This window comes from Camellia sinensis, chromosome 10, assembly GCF_055761805.1.
Source record: "Camellia sinensis isolate YWXY chromosome 10, ASM5576180v1, whole genome shotgun sequence".
NCBI classification, from domain to species: Eukaryota; Viridiplantae; Streptophyta; class Magnoliopsida; order Ericales; family Theaceae; genus Camellia; species Camellia sinensis.
The window spans coordinates 38,754,870-38,775,904 of record NC_138970.1 but is presented as its reverse complement, the minus strand read 5'-3'; the positions used below and the strand labels follow the sequence as shown (position 1 = coordinate 38,775,904).

The following is a 21,035-nucleotide window of genomic DNA, read 5'->3' as shown; positions in this document are numbered from 1 at the left end:
GTTTCAATGTGGGACAACCCATTTTAAGAAAACCCACATTTAATTCTTTAAATGTCCATTCCATGAACCCGAAAATGACGTCAACTTCCCATTCACTCATAAATGGTTTTGACAAACCGTCTTCACTGTGTGACTTGCCATGTGGCAAGGAACACGTTACCTTTCCGAACCCACCCCAAAAGACGTTTGCGGCCCACTCAATTTTGGGCTCAAAGTTGATTCAAAATAAGCCTATAACAACCAATTTTCCAACAGTTATTTTATATAAGGATCAAAGTAACAGTCAATGTTAATACTGCAATTTTAATTAATATGTTTAATGCTCTTTTTTTTTTACAATGATGCAACTATTTTCTATTTTAAGAATGTTGAAGAAGAAAAATCATACCTAAAGCAAGCTGAGAAGAAAAGTCATCAAATCTCACTCCTACTTGACCACCTAGATTATTTGGACTTTTTGTTTGACTCTATAATAGCTGCATTGCTGATTTTTTTTTATATCTATTTCATTTCTGACAAAATGATGGGTAAACAAAGAACTTGAAATGTGTTTTACATAAAGTCATATCATTTGAAATGTGTTTTACAAATTTAAAAGAACTATATGGACTTATTAATTGGAGTCTTTCTTTCCGACACCTTTGAGAATGAATATTCCAAACGCACATTTATGGAGGAAATCCTATAATAGACCAACACAGATTAATACAAAAAATAATAATAATAATAAATATTTTTTTTTTATTTTACCACATAGATAGAAAATCCTATAACAGATATACTTCATAATTGTTTCAAAAACAGTTGGATAGTAGGTCCATATGTTCTTCTCTTATTTTCTCCCTGAAATAATGTTATATATACCAATTAGTGTACTAACTAATGTATCAATTAATGATATGCCATAACTTAAGAGGTTTTGGTATTTCCTTTTAGTGCATTTTGATTTGGTATGTGAACTACCTTTATTTCTTAGTGTCTCTGATCATTGAAAGTGACCCTTGCTTATATTTCAAATGCTAAATCTGTTGTTGGAAGGTATGAACATTTTTCCTTTGAGAACTGGAGTTTTCTAATTCTTTACCTTCCCCTCTTTCTGTCTCCATCTCTCCATTTTTCTTCTCTTTTTTTTTTTTTCCTAACGTGTTTTATAATTATGTGGTTTAGGGAAACTTGTCGAAGAGATCACTCCACAATAAAGCAGAGAAGTTTGAATTTCAGGGTGAGGTGTCTCGGCTTATGGACATCATTATCAGCTCACTTTACAGCAATAAAGATATCTTCTTTAGGGAATATATTTGGCATGGTAGTGAATATATTTGTGTGCGGAGGACATATTTTTGTATGATTATCTGTTTTGTATGGAATAATATTATTATTTTAGGTTGGAATATACTTAATTTGTATGAAATTTGATATTAAAAGTTATTCCATTTTGGATGGTTGGAAGTGAAATGGATGCAAATTGCGAAATGATTGATAATATATGTATTGTTTTATTTATATATATGATACAGGTTGCATGGAATACATACATGTTGTGGACAAATTAATTAAAAAATAAAATAAAATCATGTCTTTGGCAACTAAACAATTAGTAGCAAAAAATGAAGTAAATATTTTTAGTGACTAAATAGTTAGTAGAAAAAAATAAAAATAAAATGGATAAAAACTTTTGGCTACTAAATATTTAGTAGCTAAAATAAAAATAAAATGGAGTAAAACTTTTGGCTACTAAATATTTAGTAGCTAAAATAAAAGCAGACTTTAGGCGACTAAGAGTTTAGTAGCTAAAAAAAATAAAATGAAAAAAAAATAAGATAAAAAAAAAACCCTTTGGCGACTAAAACTTTGGTCGCCGTAGATACTTCAAGTTTTGGCGACCAAAGTTTTAGTAACAGAAAATAAGATTTTTGGTGACTAAAATGTTATTTTTAACGACTAAAAATATTAGTCTCCATTTATAGGACTTTTGGCGACTAAATATTTTTTAGTCGCCAATACCTTCCCTGACAATCTTCCTGCGACAAATCCAGCGACCAAAATATTTAGTCGGGAAAATATTTCGGCGACTAAAAACCTTACTTTTGGCGACTAAAAATTTAGTTGCCAAAAGTTCAATTTCTTGTAGTGCATATGTACCCTACCAAAAAAATGTGTAACTTTACTACAAAAGTTTGCAATATTAATTACAAAATACATAACCTCGCTACAAATTAGTATAATAAAAAATATTGTAACTAAGTCACAAACTTCTGTAATATCAATTACAAAAATTTTGGACATTTTATTATGCGCCAATTTGTATGGCAATGATGTGCATTTTGTGATCAATGTTACGAAATTTTATGAAAAAAATTATATATTTTTGCGGTATGGTGCATACATAGGATTTCCCAATTTTGTAGCATATGTTATTAATGTAGAAGATTAAAGAGTAAAATTAAGGAAAAATTACAATTAAGTTGACATTTCGTAAAATAATTATAAATTTATAAAAAAGTTTAATATTTTAAGGGTTTATTACACCTTCTATCTCTAAACTAGTGCCAAATTATCTATTTAGTTCATGAACTATCATTTGAGTTTATTAAGTCCTTAAAGTATACGAATTAAAGTCTATTTAGCCCTTAAACTATCTATTGAATATATTAAGTTCCTAAAATATTTAATTCAAACATATTTAGTCACTAAAAGGATTATAAAATTAAAATATATGCCTTTAAGTATCATAAATTAATTAAGACCCTACCTAGTTAAATTTTTATTGCAAAAAAACCTTAAAAATTCTATTTTGCCTTTAAAACGTGTTTTATTTCATTATGTGATTAAATTAGTATTAGAGTTTGATTTCTCAATTTTGCCAATACAATTAGATATATTGAATAAGTAGAATTAGATAATTTAAATAATAATATTTTGCTACAAATAATAATAGAAAAATAATATATTAATTAAATTACAAAAAGAATTGAGCGAAAAATTGAAAACAATCAATTATAAATTATAAACGAAATCCGATATATAATACTATATAAAGGCAACCATGTAGCCATTTTAGAAAATAAATAATAAAATACTATAAATAATTACATTTACCTTTATAAAAGAAATTTACCATAAGAGCTAACGCCCACTTTTCAAAGACAGTAAAATTTTAAAGTTTTTTGTGAAATAAATTTTTAACTACATAGTGTCTTTTACTAATTTATAATATGTATGGGCTTATATTTTATTTTTGTAAGCCTATCAGGAACTAAATAAGTTTGATTTAAATATTTTAGGGACTTAATAGATTCAATCGATAATTTAGGGATCAAATAGATTTTAATCTATATATACTTTAGAGATTTAATAGAATCAATCGATAGACAATAATAGTTGAGGGGTATAAGTGTAACAAATCCATATTTTAAGTATTAAAATTTGTTAAGGTTTAAGTGTAATAAATCCATATTTTAAGTATAAAAAATTGTTAAGTATAATTGTTTTTAAAAATTTCAACTGAATTAAAATTTCTCTTAAAATTAATACAATTAGAATTACAAATTGTTAATTCATACAAGAGACAAACTACAGGACTATCAATATAATTTGTCTAATAATTAATAAATTTTTTTAAAAAAAATGAATGGGATGAAGAATTTACTCATTTTTTTTAAAAAAAAAAAAAATCACTCAATGGCCATCTCCAAAAATCAGCTTCTCCTCTTACAAGTTTCACACAAACTACCACGTGACCACAATATTGTTAAGTTGATGGGGAATACTTTCTATTAATCTCGTTTGTAATTTTTTATTGATTGATGACATTACATAGGATGGTATCACATTCACGCTAAATATTTTCTCGTGTTTGGATTGAAATTTTTATTCAAATATTTTGTGATATATATTTTTTTTAATTTCTTTTAATTATTCTGTATTAGGCTCTTTCGCTGGAATGAGGGATTTTGTTGCTTGGTCAATTGCAAGTTCGTTCTCATTAATGGCTTCACTGATATCTTGAAATCGATTATTACAATTTCGGATTGCAGAAGAGGAGAACCAAGATTGTGAAAATTAGGCTTCTTGGGGTCCTCTGTTTTTTGGTGGGTTCTTTTTCTCCCCTGATCTTTGGGCACTTTTCAGTAAATTTCATACACAAAATTCAAAATTTATGTAGTCCCAAAACAAAATACTTGTATTAATTAATTTTACATATTTTTAATTGTTATCAAAAAAAATTTTAAAAGAAACAAATTAAAAACGCTGCTACATTTTACAATCGTCGAACTTCTATCAAATGGCCACCAAAGGCGCTGATATGTTTTTTATGCTTTGTATGTTAAAAAAAGATATTTTATTTAATAATAATGTTATTTACTTATGAAGTATAAGAGTTTGACCTTTATTTTAATTATAAAAAATAAAGAATAAAAAAATTTGGATTTAAATAGTAAAAAAATAATCTAAAATATGTACAAAATAGTAAAAGTCCAAATCGTCAACTTAATCTGCATACACCCACCATTATGCACAACTTGCTCAATCCTCATCCGTTAAGCGAACGATTGATAATTTTCAATCCACATAAATTCGAAGAAATGACAGATGGAAGCCACTCGATCTAACTTGACCCTCAACTAGCAATTCAGCATGATTTCCATTCATACATATTATAAAATACAGAATGTCTATTAAGAAAGAACATATCAAATTAGTGACATATTCAAAAAATAATTACAAAATAGTGATAAGATTATAAAAATTAAAAATTAAAATCATAAAATTTGTCATATATGTGTAATTATTTTTCTGAAATTACACTGGGATGCAATTCCCCTCCCCCCCTCAAAAAAAATAATGATAATAAATAAATTGTCACCATGTCAAATGAGTCCATCACTTTTCTTTCTTTTTTTTCTCTGGTTGGTTTTATTTTTATTATTGTAAAGAATAATGTTTGAGGGCCACAATTTTTGTGGCTCAAATGGCTCAAAACTGCCAAAACGACGTCGTTTTGGCATGTTTTGTGCTCAAAACGACGTCGTTTTGACAGTTTTGAGCCATTTGAGCCACAAAAATTGTGGCCCTCTACCATTGCCCTATTGTAAAACATAAGACCAATTATATGTTCACAGCCCTTAAAGGTTGAGGTTTTTTTTTTTTTTTTTGGGGGGGGGGGGGGAGTATTTCAAAAATTAAATTATTTATGAAAATAACTAATTTTGAAATTATTTATCAAAATAATTGACTTTTTAAAATCGTAGGTTCAAAATATGATTTCAGCATGAAAATTGTATCCTGAAGATATGATTACATAAACGTGTATCACAACAGTGGGTCATGTCAATATGAAATCGTATTTTGAACTTGTGATTTTATAAATCATATTTTGAACTTGTTTTAAAAAGTCAATTAATTTGCTAAATAATTTAAAATTGAGTTACTTGGATAAATAATTTGATTTTTTTACAATATTTTTTTTAAAAAGTTTATTTATATGAAGATTACATAAACTATTGTATTATTTTACCTCTTAAACTATAAAAACGTATAAATAGACCCTGAACTATAAAAGTGTATAAGTTAGACCCTCTATGGCTCAAAATAAAATATGTCAATAGTCGAGGAAGTCTATTTCTACACTTTTATAATTTAAGAGATAAAGTGGTACTTCTCAATAATTTAAGGAATTAATTTTTATGTTTTTATAATTTAGAAGATCAAAATAACACTTCTCAATAATTTAGGAGTTTCCATGTAAATAATAATAATAATAATAAAACCTTCTTAAAGTCAGAACACAATGATCAAAGCGTAAAACAAGAAAAAAAATTAGAAAAATATTATAGATCTCAAATAAATTATCAAATTTTCTATCGAACCTCTCACATGGGTATGAGACCTACACACATGTGATTTGTATGAGTTCCACACTAATGTGAAAGATTTAGTAAAAAAATTGATAATTTATTTATATCCCTAACATAATTCAAAATGATTGCAAAGATATAAACAATGATTATTCTTATAAAAATAAATAAAGAATTTTATGTCAGTGAAATAAACAAAAAAGAAATTATACAAACATGAAAGATTCTTGAGTTACAAACCCCGCCATCAGAAGTTTTGGGTTGCACTCCATCACATACCACATTTTGCATAAAATTTTTGATCTTTTGTCCTGGATTGTTATTCACATCTGGCATTTTCTCTCTCTCTCTCTCTCTCTCTCTCTCTCTCTCTCTCTCTCTCTCTCTCCACTTCCAATCTCAAATCTTAAAGAGTATTATTATTCAGATCCAAAACTTAAACTTAGTTTCTAAACTCAATGATATATAATACTTTATTAAAGGAGGAGGATTTCCTCCGGTCCAAAATCTAAATTGGAGGGAACTGTCTGAGCTCGTAAGGCGTATTATGAGTCTCATTTCAATAATCCAAACCTTTTTTTGTTAGGCATTTCGTATATGTCATTCAAAAAAAAATTAAATTGATCCGACAATTGCAACTTGTTTAATTTATTATTTTTGTCATCAAAAAAATATATGACTTATTTTTTAAAAATACAATTATCGTCCATTTTTTTAGTGAAAAATACTATAAATTGAACATGTTATAGTCATCAGAAATCGATCTAATTTTTTGTGAGAAAGAAATATACGAAGTGTCGAACAAAATAAACCGTTCAAATTATTAAAACGGGACCCGCAGTAGACTCCACGGGCCCAAACAGCTCCTTAGTCTAGATTTTGAACTAGAAGGAATTCTCCTCATTAAATTATCTAAGTCAACTTTCTATCTCTTCTATTCTCTAATTATTAATCAACATCTTATTTACACATTAGACATAAAAATAAATCTAAAAAGTAGATTTATTTATCATTTTCCAATCTTAAATGCAAATAAAGCTTGAGTGTTGATCGGAGTGGGATATCAAACCACTTATGGAGAGAGATTTTCTAATCTGAAAAACACACTTATATTTGACTCAAACAAACAGAAACAAATAATAACTTACACGAGAAGAAATTATTCTCTCTCAGACTCTCACTCCCTTATTCTTCTTCTTACTCGCACACTTGCAACTCTGAAATACATATAGATAAACCTGACAATATAAAAACATTAAATACAATACAACAATTTCATTCAAACTTATAGTGACTTGCAGCGATTATTGAACCCATGTTTTCAACTTCTTGCTCCAACTTCTAGCTAGGAAGGTGGACAATCAAACATACTTCATAACACTGAATGCATATCATGCAACTCTCTCACAGTTCCATATTCTACTCCGTAATAGGTTAGGAGTGCGTAGACTGTCTGCACCACTGCAATGGCGAACAAGATAAAGGCTGCAACAACAGCGATAACCGACCACGGGTTAGAGAAGTAATCGCGTTTCAACGATGTTATAAATCTCGGCCACAGACGCCTGCAGTGACTCTCCGCATCATTGCGCGGTTTTTCAAAATCGAACTCTTCTAATACAGCATCCTTGCAGATATTGTTGAACAGAACCGACGCATCTTCACTGGCACCCAAATAATTATTTATAATCTGATTCTTTTCGAGCAATTCGACATCAGCAGCAGAATCAATGAGCGAATCCATAAGAAAGGCATAAGATGTGATGTGACGACGCTCAATGGAAGGACAACACTGCTCGAAAGCAATGAGGTTTCTCAATAACGGCTCTGTGCTGTCGTAAATAGATAATGGTGGGATTTTGAACTTAGCACGACTACACCACCATAGAAGTCCGGAAGCTTCTTTGAAGTCGACGCCGGTATCGGGCTCAAACTTGACTCCAGCACAATCGAGGTCCGATGCGCGATGCGAGAAGTGGGAAGGTTTTGGAGCATTGTTAGGAAAGATACGTCGGAAGCAACTGTGTATGAGATGGAGTATTTTTTTTTTTTTTGATCAGCAAAGAAAAATTTCATTAACAGCATGAAATTAAGAGTACAGGAAGATGAAGTGCATCGAGAGAGATTCGGAAAGTATAAACTACCCCTACTACTGCTACTCGCACCCAAACAACCAACCCCTCAGCCTCACAATTTTTTTTTTTAAAAGAAAAAAACCAAAAAAAACAAACTAAAAACAGAGGCTAATAAAGGTTAAGCAGAACTTAACACCAAACACCACCCCCCCCCCCAAAACTAACTGCCCCACTGAGAAACGCACCCACTGAGAATCCATTGCAACTTAATACACCCAAGGCCAATCTCTGAGCACCCATTGCAAGATCAGAACACTACAACCATCCAACCGACACACCCATGAAACAAAACTTCTACTCCGATCTAAACTCCACACACCCACTGCATAAGCTCCACTGGTAACAACCCAAACACTGAAAAAGGATCCTCCTGATGCAGAACACCCACTCCACACACCCATTACACCCTGTTTTACATCTAAGTATTTCCATCTTTTAAAAATTTCTCCTTATCCTTAAGCTCCATCTCAATAATCTTATCAACCACACCCTCTTCTTGACCACAGAAATTAATTCCCAGATCTTTCCCCAATTGGACAGTGGCCTGCGCTTCCTTGAGGAGATAGGTATGCATGCTTGATTCGCCCTCGGACAGCTCAGAATGTGCAAGGGCCACTGCTGCTGGCCTGAAAAATAACGGGCTTGGATGGAAGCCTACCGATAGCTGCAGATTGATGACCATAGAGACGAGCAAACCGAGAAAAACCTTCCATCCGAACCTTCTTTTTCCCAGCTTTCTTGGCAAACCTATCTGGGTTGAGGAAGGAAGCAGGACAGAGAACAGGGCCTTCAACATGAAAGCTCCTAGTGCTTGACCCATTTGAACCAACAGTTAAAAGAGGCCCATTTGGCATACGAACAGGACCATGCACAATATGATCATTATTCGGAGGGCCCAAGGCAACCTCCAGATTAATTCCAGGCCCAAATGCATCTATCGATCCGCTGAGACTTTTGAACAAGCCAGTTGCAGAAGTGTGCTCAACACACCTCAGTGAATAGTCATTACTCTTTGGGCAGGGTGCACACTCCTCTATCATTGCTCCTTTCCCACCAATTGCAATAGGTCTGCTGACCTCTACATCACTTCGTGACTCCTCAACAACTGTGTCCACCGCCTCTCTACAGTTGCAGTGACAGAGCTCCTTCCTTTGTGCCACTTCAATGGAGAAAGGCAACGCAGCATTGGACAAGCCAAACTGATTTACCGCTATATCGACATCGTCCTGCCTCTTACACTCCCCATCTGTGAATTCATTTTCCTCAACTTTGGAGCTGCTATTACAATCATCCAGCCCAATTTTCCGAACCCCATTACACTCCACTGGATTGACACAAAGGTCTTCACAAACATAAACTGGGTATAATTTACCCTTGCAAACCAGATGAACAGTTTTGTTAATGAGCTCCATGCATGTTGTAACCACTTGAACTCTGGAGTAAGCAAATGACTTTGGTTGGCTAAGGTCACCCTCCAGTTGCAGGACTGTCCCCCACAAAGCTCCAATATTGTTTATATTGCTCCTATTCCAGAGGTTTAGAGGAATACCATGACATTTCAACCAAACACATCTCTCTTGGACTATTTGGATTCCTGGCCTCCTTTCCAAAACAAACTGACTCCAGTCTTTGAACCAATCCTTGATCTTCTGGATATTTGATTGGAGCTCCTCCTGGGATTTGAAAGTCAATATTACATCCCTGCTGCCCCCTTGTCTGGCCACCACTTGATCTAACCCAATATCCTTCAAAGCAGATCTGATACTGTTAATGGAGAAATCCAAGTTGAGCCTGATAATTATACTATCATAAAGCCAACCATGACCATCTTCATTGGCTTTTACGGTCATGCTAGCTTTCACATCCACCATGGTCGAGTCCCCTTGAAGTGCCTCTGCAAAAGATTTGTGGCCAATATGTGAGACTATACCTTTACCTCTGTTTGGGTTCAAGGCTTCACTGTTGGCCTGGGGTCTTCTCATGCTAGGCACACTCCTGTCATAAGCTGCATACTTGACTGCAAGAACCTTATCATGCACCAAAAGCCCATTAGTTTTCTGAACTGCCATGTCTGAAGCAACATGACAGTCAAATCTCACAAAGCCGAATCTGGAATTCGTCACTTTTCTTCTTTTGGAAGGGATGTAAACATCTTTGACTACACCAAACTTATTGAAGAGCTTTAACAATGATGACTTTGCATCCAAAGAACTTGGGATGTTGTCCACGAACACAGTAAACAGACCCCTCCTCTCTTCATATCCCCAAGATCCACCTCCTCGCCTTTGATTCACAACCGGGGTCCAACCACCATCTCTACCTTGCTCCATAAGGACTACATCAGAGCAAGCTTAGTGCTGTAAGCTACCATTACCAGATAGGTGGTCTTTGAGAGAGAGAGAGAGAGAGAGAGAGAGTAAAAAAAAAAAAAAAGTTGTAATTCGTATGAGATGGAGTATATGAAAACACTGTTAGACAATCTTCACTGTATTTAAATAGATTAAATTCTGTTGTGTACAAAACAACAACAAGAATATAAAGAAATAAAGAAAAGGAGAGAATTTGTTTGATTACAAAAATCAAACTCGAAATAATAAATAAATAAATAAAACCACAGATTTTATTTTGTTACAAAAACAAAATTAAAATCTGATTAAATAAACAAATAAAAACAGAATAAAATTAAACAACTTACTTGGTTAATTTATTTGAATAACTTTTCTGATCAAGTCCAGTGTTTAACACTGTGTCCATAAGACAGATTCGTCCTCTCCACGATACTTTCAGAATTTGGACGTCTATCTCCCAGGATGAAATGATCTTACCACAAACAATAGCAGCACTACAAATTGTTTGCCTTACGAACACACTAAGTGTTTACACTCTTTCTTTCGGAAATAAAATGCAGCAAGATGAAGAATATAATTTGCAGAGGATGGAGTACGAAAAATTGGAGTAAAATCCAAATGGGAGGCTAGTCTATTTATAGAGGTAAAGGTGGCTCTTGGTTTTGAATTGAACAGGTATGAAACCTGTTTGTTTCAAATTTGAACAGATTTGAATCTGTTGGGTTAATTTATTCAAACAGATAAAAACGGGAAGGGCTCTGTTTGGATGAGCAATAAATCCAAATCAGTTTAATTCTGTTTGAAAACGGGAAGGGCCCTGTTTGGATGAACATAAAATCCAAACCAATTTAATTTGAATTCTGGATTTTATTTTAATAAAAAATAAAATTAAATTCAAATATTTTTGGCCCAAAAAGATTAGAAGCCCAACCACACACCACGCACCCAAGCCCAAGCCCAAGCCCAAGCCCAACCGACCGAACGGCAGCGACGGCGCACGTGTGGTGATTTTTGGGTCCAATGGGTCTAGCCCATAACCACTCCCTCTAAAACACTTGGGTACCCCTTGGGGCACACCCCAAGTATCTCACCCTAAGCCTTATAAACCCTTTCAAAACTTCCCACCAAATCAATGTGGGACAAGCCAATTTACAACCCTAAGGAATTTCCACCAAAACTCCATTTCCATGGAGCACACTTTGGCTTCAATTTCCCATTCACTCGGTAATGGTTTTGAGCAACCAAATATACCACGTGAATCACAACGCGGCATAGAACGCGTTACCACTTTGACCCGAGTAAAACGACACTCGGGGCCCACCTAAAAAATAGACTAAACTTAAGAAAAAATTCTGGTTTTACTCAGAATTTTTCTACCATTTCCAACAAACACTTATCTTCTTCTGGATTTACATGGTTAGAAGAGATAGGTAGGAAGCAACTGTGTATAAGATGGAGTATATGAAAACACTTATCTTCTTCTAGATTTATGGTTGTACTTTGAAAATAATCATCATTGATATTCATCACATTGCCAAAGAATGATAGGACAAACTGGGTAAGGGAAGGGCATGATGACCGTGGATGATCTGGGATAGTTTTGATGGTTTTAATGAACAATTCCTTAAGGATGAAGAAGGGAAGCTGGTTCTCGAGAAGTAGCAAGTCGTGTTGGATGCCCAACATGATCATACTGTTGCCCAACAGAGGGTCACCTTGGGTAATTTCCTTTTTTTGATCAGAGTCACCTTGGGTATTGAGCCTGCTGAGTCGGAATATAAATTTGAATATTGTTATATAGTAATGGTGTGACAATTAATTAGAATATCTATGTAGTAGATTTTGATCTTTTTCATTTCATATATATAATAGAGAATTTTTATTATATATCTAATGACTAGAAAATAAGAATGTAAATCTATAATTATTTTAAACTAAAAAAAGATCATTACATTCACTATTGAATTATGTAATGGAACCTTTCCATTACAAATATGCAATGGACGGGATCACAGTTCTTACATAAGAGTCTCTTTTATATTTTCTCTAATCATTAACTAATTATATTACTCACACATTATTTAATTTAAAAAATAGGTATAAAAAGTAAATTTGTATATCATTTTTCTATAAATTCAGTCCCGTAGTTTAAATAACTTGTCAATCTAACCCTCCTAGTTTTTTTTTTTTTTTGAACAATTTCAACTCTATTGTACACCCGAGACCCCCACTACATGTCATTAATAACCCTGTTTGGTAGAGCTGTGGAAAAGTGCTTATAGCTTATGCCTCAACAGCTTATAGCTTATAACTTTCAGCTTAAGCTGATTTCCAGCTTATTCTTAAACAATCTCCTGCCCCACTCAAAGAATAAGCTGATTTCTGACTTCCAAAAAGCTATAAGCTAAACTAAACACATCAAAATAGCTTAAATTAACCTGAAAGCTGAAATAAGCTGTAATTAAGCTCTGCCAAACAGGCACAATATTTCAAATGAAAAAAGATACCTGGCAACACTGGATGAATCAAAATTGAATTCCGAAAAAATTATAAATTGTGGTGTAACAAATAAATTATATCAACTGTTTTTGTAATTTTTTTTTTAAAAATTTCACTTTAGTCCTTCTAATTTTATAATTTTTTTGGATTTAAAATTCCAATCATAAGTGATGAAGAGATCACATTATAACAAAAACTAAAAATGTACCGTTTAAATTATTCAAATTAAAACTATAAACATCAACTTGAAATTCACCCAAAATAGACAGACCAATAGTTCAATTTACCTTATAAAAGGAATGACAATTATATTGGGAAAATTATTAAAAATAAAAAATAATAAAAAATAAAAAACTTCAAAATTTGACATTTCTAACAAAATATCTAAATTTTTAATTATAGGACAAATTATGACGGTAGTCGTGTATTTTAATATTTATGTCATTTTGGTCCCTATAATTTTAGTTGGCTCTATTTTGACCATAAATTTATGATTTTTTTCTCAATTTGATCCAATTGATTACATTTATTAACATTTTTTTTTATGAAAAATACATACATAAGTGGCATATATTATGTTTTTAATGACAAAATTGTAAACTTACTCAACTTAGTGAGTAAATTTTAACCAATTCAGTGATAATTTTTCATCAAAAATACTAACGACATTATCGATTATCAATTAGACCAAATTGACATATAATTTAAAATTAAGAGTCAAAATTGAACTAATTGAAAATATAGGGATCAAAGTGATACAATGGGTAAAATATGATGTAATTTGTCCTTAATTTTATCAATTTAAAATTTAATATTTTGATTTGTTTTCAATATAAACAATTAACTTATTTTTGTGAAGTAAAATTGATGAAAAAATAAATAACCTTGCTTGTTTTCAGTTTTCAAAAAACACTTTTCAGAAAATTCTATTTTCTTATTTTTCGTGTTTTTTTGTTTTTACTGAATTTTTTTAATATTTTAAGCAATTTTTTTTATATTTTAGACACACCTAACATAAATATACCTAAAAAGTAAAAAAATTGTAAAAGAAATCTTTTAAAAATTCACTAAATACCAAAAATATAAAAAAATATAAGAATTCAGTATATTTTTTGTATTTTTATGTATTTATTAATTTCTTAAAATATTTTTTCACAAATTTTTTACTTTTTAGATACATATAAGTAAGGCGCATCTAAAAAAGTAAAAAAAAAAATGTTTAAAATTTAAAAAATATTCACTAAAAACAAAAAAACAAAAAAACCAAAAAAGTTAATTTTCAAAAAACTTAATCCAGAAAACTCAAACCAAACACACTGAATGATATTTTAATTATTAAAGACATACTTATCAAAATACCTCTAATAATAATATTGACATTGCGAACATTCACATGTCAATGCGAATATTCATTTTGTAACATATGAATGCTCACATCACCAAGTTACTAACCGTTCAAAACATATTTGTAAAGATAAAATTATCCATAAAATATCTCAAATATGAAAATTAAAATTTAGTGGATCAAATGTAGAAATAATATGACTTATTGAATTACAAGAATATATTATGGACTAATTAAGATACAACTATTTAAAAAAGAATTTCCTAATAAATCTTCTAAAAAGAATACTTTACACATTTTATATACATTTACGTTGAGTTTAATAATTAAAATACTATTTTTTTGATCGATTTTAGTTAACATGATAGGTTAATGGTTTATACTAAAAACAAATAAAACTTTTAGAGTTTAAATTGATAAAATTAAAAATTTATTTTATTACATGCCTTGAGTTTTTTTTTCTTTTTTTTTAAATAATTTTTTCATATTATTTTTATATCCAACTATAACTAACAAATTACTAATGAAAATGATGTCTATGTAAATTAAAACTTTAACTAAGCACAATATGATTGTGTTAAATTTATAGAGCTTAGTGTATTTTTTCAAATCTCAAATAATTTACCTGTTAAAAAAGCTCAGACATAAAAAAGTAAAAAATATTTTATTAAAAATACATGTATCCAAGCATTATTACTTATTTAAGTATCATTATTACTTCTTCTTCTTTTTCTGACAATTAACTATATTTAACCTCTTAAATTTTTAATAATTAGCACTCGAAATTCCACTCGTGAGGTTGGGTTGGGGCCATACTTATTTATTGATATATTTTCGTATTTTGGTCTACAATATTACATTTTTTTAGAGGGAATTTCATTTTGTCACATAAATTCTAATTCAAAAATCAATTCAACTTATATTTTTTTAATAATATCATTTCTACACTTAAATTATTTAATTTTAGAGCAATTTTATCCCACTGTTAGTAACTATCTATAATAAAAAACGAGAGTTGCTGACGTGATAGTGAAATTTTGTTTTACTTTCTAAAATATCAATTAAACCTCTAAATTTCATTTTATTTACTGATTTGATTGATATTTTGAGAACAAAATAAAATTTCAAATAAAGTTTGGATGATACCTAGTAATTTTATTTGATTGTAAACAGCAATTGACAATGGAATAAAATTAATGCAAAATCGAATAATTCAGATATAAAAATTATTCATATTATTAAAAGTATAGGAGTTATATCAGCTTGCTTGTTTTCATTTTTCAGAAAATATTTTTCAAAAAATTCTACTTTTTTATTTTTCATTTTTTTTGTTTTCACTGAAATTTTTTAATATTTTAAACAATTTTTTTACTTTTTAGACACACCTAACATAAATACACCTAAAAAGTAAAAAAGTTTAAAAAAAATAAATCTTTTAAAAATTTACTAAATACCAAAAATATAAAAAAAAAATACAAGAATTCAGTATATTTTTTATATTTTTATATATTTATTAATTTTTAAAAATATTTTTTCACTAATTTTTTACTTTTTAGATACATCTAACTAATGTGCATCTAAAAAAATAAAAAAATATATTTAAAATTTAAAAAATATTCACTAAAAATAAAAGAATATGAAAACTAAAAAACTCAATTTTTAAAAAATTTAATTCAGAAAACTCAAACTAAACACACTGATTGATTTTTAAGCTATTTTCTTTAATTTTTAACAATTTTTAAGAGAGGACCTGTAGAGAAGCTCGAGTATGAAGCAACCGTCGATCAGAAACATCTCGGCTAGCCTATGCTGAGGAATCTTCTTCTCGATGATGGGTTTCAGGTTATCGGCATAGCAGTTGAAGGCACTGGCTGCTAAGTGAAGCATGGCGGCTGAACATTCCATCAGTGCTTTGTCCATCCAATATCCTTTAACCTCCGGAGAAGCCGATTTCCCGGCAATTCGACAAAGTAGCTCTTCCGTGTAAGCCACTTTGATGTGCTCCATTTCTTTCAGATGTTGTTCCTCTTTGTCATCGTCATTGTTGTTGTGAATTGGGCCGATAGAGACTACCCAAGGGTTATAGGCCCTTTTGTTTAGTTTACGAAGCTCTTTGGAGACCTTGTAAATACAAGGGAACGATAGCGGATGAGAAAGCGATGAATCCTCCGAATAGTTTGTCTGATGAATTGCTTTGATCTTTTCTCTTACGGAACGTGAGAGGATTTCAATTGCGGACTCTACGCTAGACGGCTCATTGTTCGTCGTCATTGGAGAAAAGCTTTTATGATATGGGAAAGGGGGTTGGTTTCTGGGTCTATATCTGAAAGGCTCATTTGTTTGTATATATATAGAGCAAAAACATGGGAATTTCTTTTGAGGGCATTTATTTAAAAATACCTCTTCATCTGCTTATAAAATTGTTCAAAAAATATTTTAAATATTAAAATTAAAATTTAGTAGATCAAATATTTAAATAATAAGATTTATTAAAATGCTATCATAGACTAATTGTACTAATTAGGAAAAATGATATCTTATTAAATTCTTTTTTTATTTTTATTTACATTGATTATAATTTATTGCATTGTTAGAAATTTTTTTTTTTTGGGGTCAAAATGGTAGGATATTAATTGATTAGTAAAGGTAGATTATGCCGTTGCGTTATCAACTCAAATCTCTAACCTTTCCCTTATTATATATTAAGGCGTAATTATAAGACCACTAAACTAAGGCTTGGCTTGGGATCCCCTTAAAAAGATAAAAAGTCAAAAAGTTATCAAAAAAGTCAAAAAGTTACCTTATCTCTATGCATTGGGCGGCAAAACCCTGTCTGACTCTGCAGAGGGTAAAATTACATTTTTGCCCTTCCTTTTTGTATGCTGCATCTGAGTCGAATATATCACAAAATATACGCTATCAGGAAGCCCCTTTCCTTCTCCAACCTTCATTTGCAAGAACGGCAAGCAAGACAAAAACCCTCAGTCGGTTAAACAAGTCTAGTCCGTCAAAGACACACCGCCCACTGCCGGAGATCCGTCACACCCTTCACCTTGCACCACCGCCACAGCCGTGTCAAAGGCAGACCTTGACGCGATCACTTGAAAACTGTAACCGACAGGAAGGACCATCCCTCGTCCAGATCTGCACCACCGCCGACCAGATCTACACTACTTCGGCCCGTATCCCCCAAAGAACAAGGTAGCATCTCTTCCATGCCACTGATTTTGGGTATAGCGACCCCGGTCTTTTTTCCATTTGATTATTGTATCCGGACTTAGGTTCCGTAGATTCTGTCATTGTATAATTGTTGTTGTTGTCCCTTATTTTCTCATTTGGAATTATAGGATGTGTTGGGCAGATTTGTTTCAGGTTGGTTGGGTTTAGAAACCAAGTGTTGCTGTCCAGGTTTTTGGTTCTTCGCTCGAGCGAGGAGCTGTTCGCTCGAGCGAGAGGTGGCGTCCAGTATGGACCTGTAGCTTTGCATTCTTGGCTCGAGCGAGATTTTCTTCGCTCGAACGAGTTAGTTTGTTCTTCGCTCGAGCAATAGTTCCTTCGCTCGAGCGTGTGTCTGGTTACAGACCTAAGGGTTTGAGTCCTTCGCTCGAGCTAGATTTCTTTCGCTCGAGCGAGCTTTTGGGTTGTTGGCTCGAGCAAGGCTTCCTTGGCTCGAGCGTAGTTTTTCTGTGTCTGGTCGCTCGAGCGACCAAGTCTTCGCTCGAGCGAGACTGTCAGGTTTAAATTGGCAGCAGCGTGTTTCAGATCTGTTTTTCTTGCACTTTCATATTCCAAAACCCTAGTTACGAGTTCTCTCTCCCTCTACACACCTTCTCTCTTAGGATCGATCTACTTAGAGTGAGTTTCTACCTTAGATCCTTTATTAAAAAGATAGAGTGGGTCGAGGGCTTCCATTTAATCTGAATTGTTGGTAGTTTGGAGCACTTTGGAGTTTGGGCTTTCATCTCCATCTTCTCTTTTGGGGCTATTTCTTCGAGGTAGGGATTTCCTACTCCATTTTATAGGTTTTGTCCTAAGCTTTGGTATTTTGATATGTTGGGGATACTTTGGTAAATTTTGGGAAAAACCCTAGTTGTATTATTGAATTAATTTGAATAAGTAATTCATGGAATTGGGAAAAGATGGTTAAATTCATGGAATTGGAGAATTCATTGTTTAAATAGCGTAATTGGGTAATTGGAATCATTTGTCTATTGAATTGCTGACATAGTTATTTTCAGTTTAGAAATAACTGTTTTGGGCTATCGGTGGAGGATAGTCATGAGTGTTGTAGACATTGCATGTGGATTAGGAATAACTGAAACTAATCACATTGGTTAAGTCATTAATTTTGACTATGGCATTGATACAGAAAATACGTGTATTGATTGAGCATTGCATTTGCATACATTGTTTTGTGTGTGGGAGGAGATAGGGGATGTACTCCACGGTTTAGGGGAAGATAGGGGATGGACCTCTAAACCAGATTTTGTTTGGGAGGAGATAGGGGATGGACTCCATTAGCATCACTTTTATGTGTGCTTATTTATATAGAAGTGTTTTATTGATACAGCACTAAAATGTGTATCAATCTGGAAGTATGAAGTGTTTGATTTGAGCTTGAGTCTCATTTGTTTGTCGATATTGGAAGAATGTGAATATGATATATGTGATTCACTGTTGTAAGTTTGGCCAGGTTCTGAGCCATGTTGATAAAATTGGAAAGTAAAACGTATCTTAGACAATAGTGTCATGAGACTGTAAAATGAAGTAATTGAATATTTTGGTTAACCATTTGTTGAATGCTATTGCTTTATTCATTGCTTATATGTGGTTTAGTATATTTCTACTAGGCTGTGGCTCACCCTTTATGGGAACATCATTTTCAGGTTCAGGTGATAAACTACCTCCAAGGACTTAGCTTGGGACGGTTTGGCTTCTGGATTGAAGAAGACTACCTTTAGTTAATCGTTTTATTTATTAGTGCATGTAAACATTCAAGCCTAGGGCTTTTCTTGTATTGAGATTAGAACTCATATTTTTGAATCCAAGTGTTGCCTTGGAAAGATGTAAGCCTATAGGGCATTTTATTCGATGTTACATGTAATGCTTTATTTAGTAATACTCTGATGAATGAATTAATAAGTTGTCTTCTTTAAATAATGCATGTCAATGATATATAATGGGTTAATTTTGAGGGCGTTACAACTTGGTATCAGAGCGTACCGGGTTTGAATACTTTGGGTACGTGGAAAGTGATTAGTATCACATTGGGTTCGTCTCGTTTGAAAGAGACTTAGTGTAAAGTTATATGCTTATGTGATAACATGTTTATGTGATTATATGGGTATGGAATGTAGTTTCTAGGATGTTGATTGGACCCTTGAGTTTCTTGTAGTCTTGTTGGAAAGGCACTTGATCACTGATGCTTCCAACCGGAACTATAGTAACGCATTGGGACTATCATTATCCGGGAATGAAATTCGTAGGTGCTTATGTGATTATGTGCTTACGTGGAATGAATTATTGTTGTCCATTGCATTAGGACGCGAGTGTTTAGCTTCAGCACATTTATTAATGTGCTAATGTCTTTGTTTCCTTTATTAGGATGTCAGGACGAGGACGAGGACGCGGTAGGCGTGGTAGGCCGGGTAGGCAGGAGGTGCCTGTGCCAGAGGAGATTCCGGCAGTTCAAGAGGGTATTGGCCAGGCCAATGTGGCCGAGCCAGTAGGCCAGCAGGCTATGGGCGCTCTAGCCCGAGAGATAGCAGGGGCATTCAGGGAGTCAGTAGGCATTCTCAGAGCTGAGAATCAAGCTCAGGCTGTTATTGCGGACGCAGGACCTTCCTTTCTGAAGAGGGAGTTCTTCCGGTCTAATCCGGATGAATTTGTGGGTGATCCTAAAGAGCCGCTTAAGGCAGATGAATGGCTCGAACAGACAACGAAGACGTTTGAGATGCTTGGCATCGAAGACGAGGGGTTGAAAGTGACCTTGGCATCTTTCCAGTTGAAAGGGGATGCGGGTCAGTGGTGGAAGTTTACTAAGGGGCGTATAGGAGGTACGTGGGAGGCTTTTGTGAATGCTTTCCAGGAGAAGTTCTTATCTCCAGCTGTCAGGGAGAAGCTGCGAGACCAGTTTTGTCAGCTTAAGCAGTCGAGTTCTTCAGTGGCCGAGTTTGAGGCTGCATTTACTAGTTTGTCCAAGTTTGCACCTGAATTGGTGGCGTCTGAGGAACGCCGTTGTATTGAGTTTGAAAAGAAGTTGAGGCGTGGCCTCAAGCTGAGAGTTGGGGGAACTATGATTCGGGATTATGGGCGTATGGTTGATGCTGCAGCCCACATGGAAATTATGATGCAGGAGGAGGAGGAAGGACAGAAGGGCTCCAAGAGGAGTCAGGATGGTCTGAATGATGGTAGGAGACAGAAGAGTTTTAATCCCCAGCAGTCTCAGGGTAGCTTTTCTAGATCGACTTTTCCTGTACCGAGTGCTAGTTCGGGGAAAGGCAGTCAGGGAGACATTACCTGTTTCAAGTGTGGTCAGCTGGGCCACAAGTCTCCAGTTTGTCCTCAGAGGGGAGGAGTTCAGAGAGCAGCATCTTCTTCGGCTCGATCTCAGAGCCAGAGTCAGGGTAGAGGTCAGCCACTCTCGTGTTATCAGTGTGGTCAGCCAGGGCATATGAAGAGGTATTGCCCGCAGTTGGGTGGCACACCAGGTGCATCTGGTTTGAGGCCGATTCAGGGTCAGCAGCCAGCTTAGTCGGGTCAGGCCTCGAAGGCCAATCAGGGGGCTTCATCGTCTCAGTCGGTGCAGCAATCTTATGCTCCTAGGGTTGAGCAAGTTGATCAGAGGTCG

General features: G+C 33.3%; 1 protein-coding gene across 1 annotated transcript; it reads right to left on the bottom strand.

The window, feature by feature from the left end:
- Positions 1–6,836: 6,836 nt before the first annotated feature.
- Positions 6,837–16,561, bottom strand: LOC114313060 (uncharacterized). Its single transcript, XM_082891279.1, has 2 exons — positions 15,936–16,561; positions 6,837–12,103 (listed from the first exon to the last, which is right to left on the bottom strand). The coding sequence occupies exon 2, from the start codon at positions 10,321–10,323 to the stop codon at positions 8,590–8,592; it is 1,734 nt and encodes a 577-aa protein (XP_082747405.1). The 5' UTR covers positions 10,324–12,103; positions 15,936–16,561; the 3' UTR covers positions 6,837–8,589.
- Positions 16,562–21,035: the final 4,474 nt, after the last annotated feature.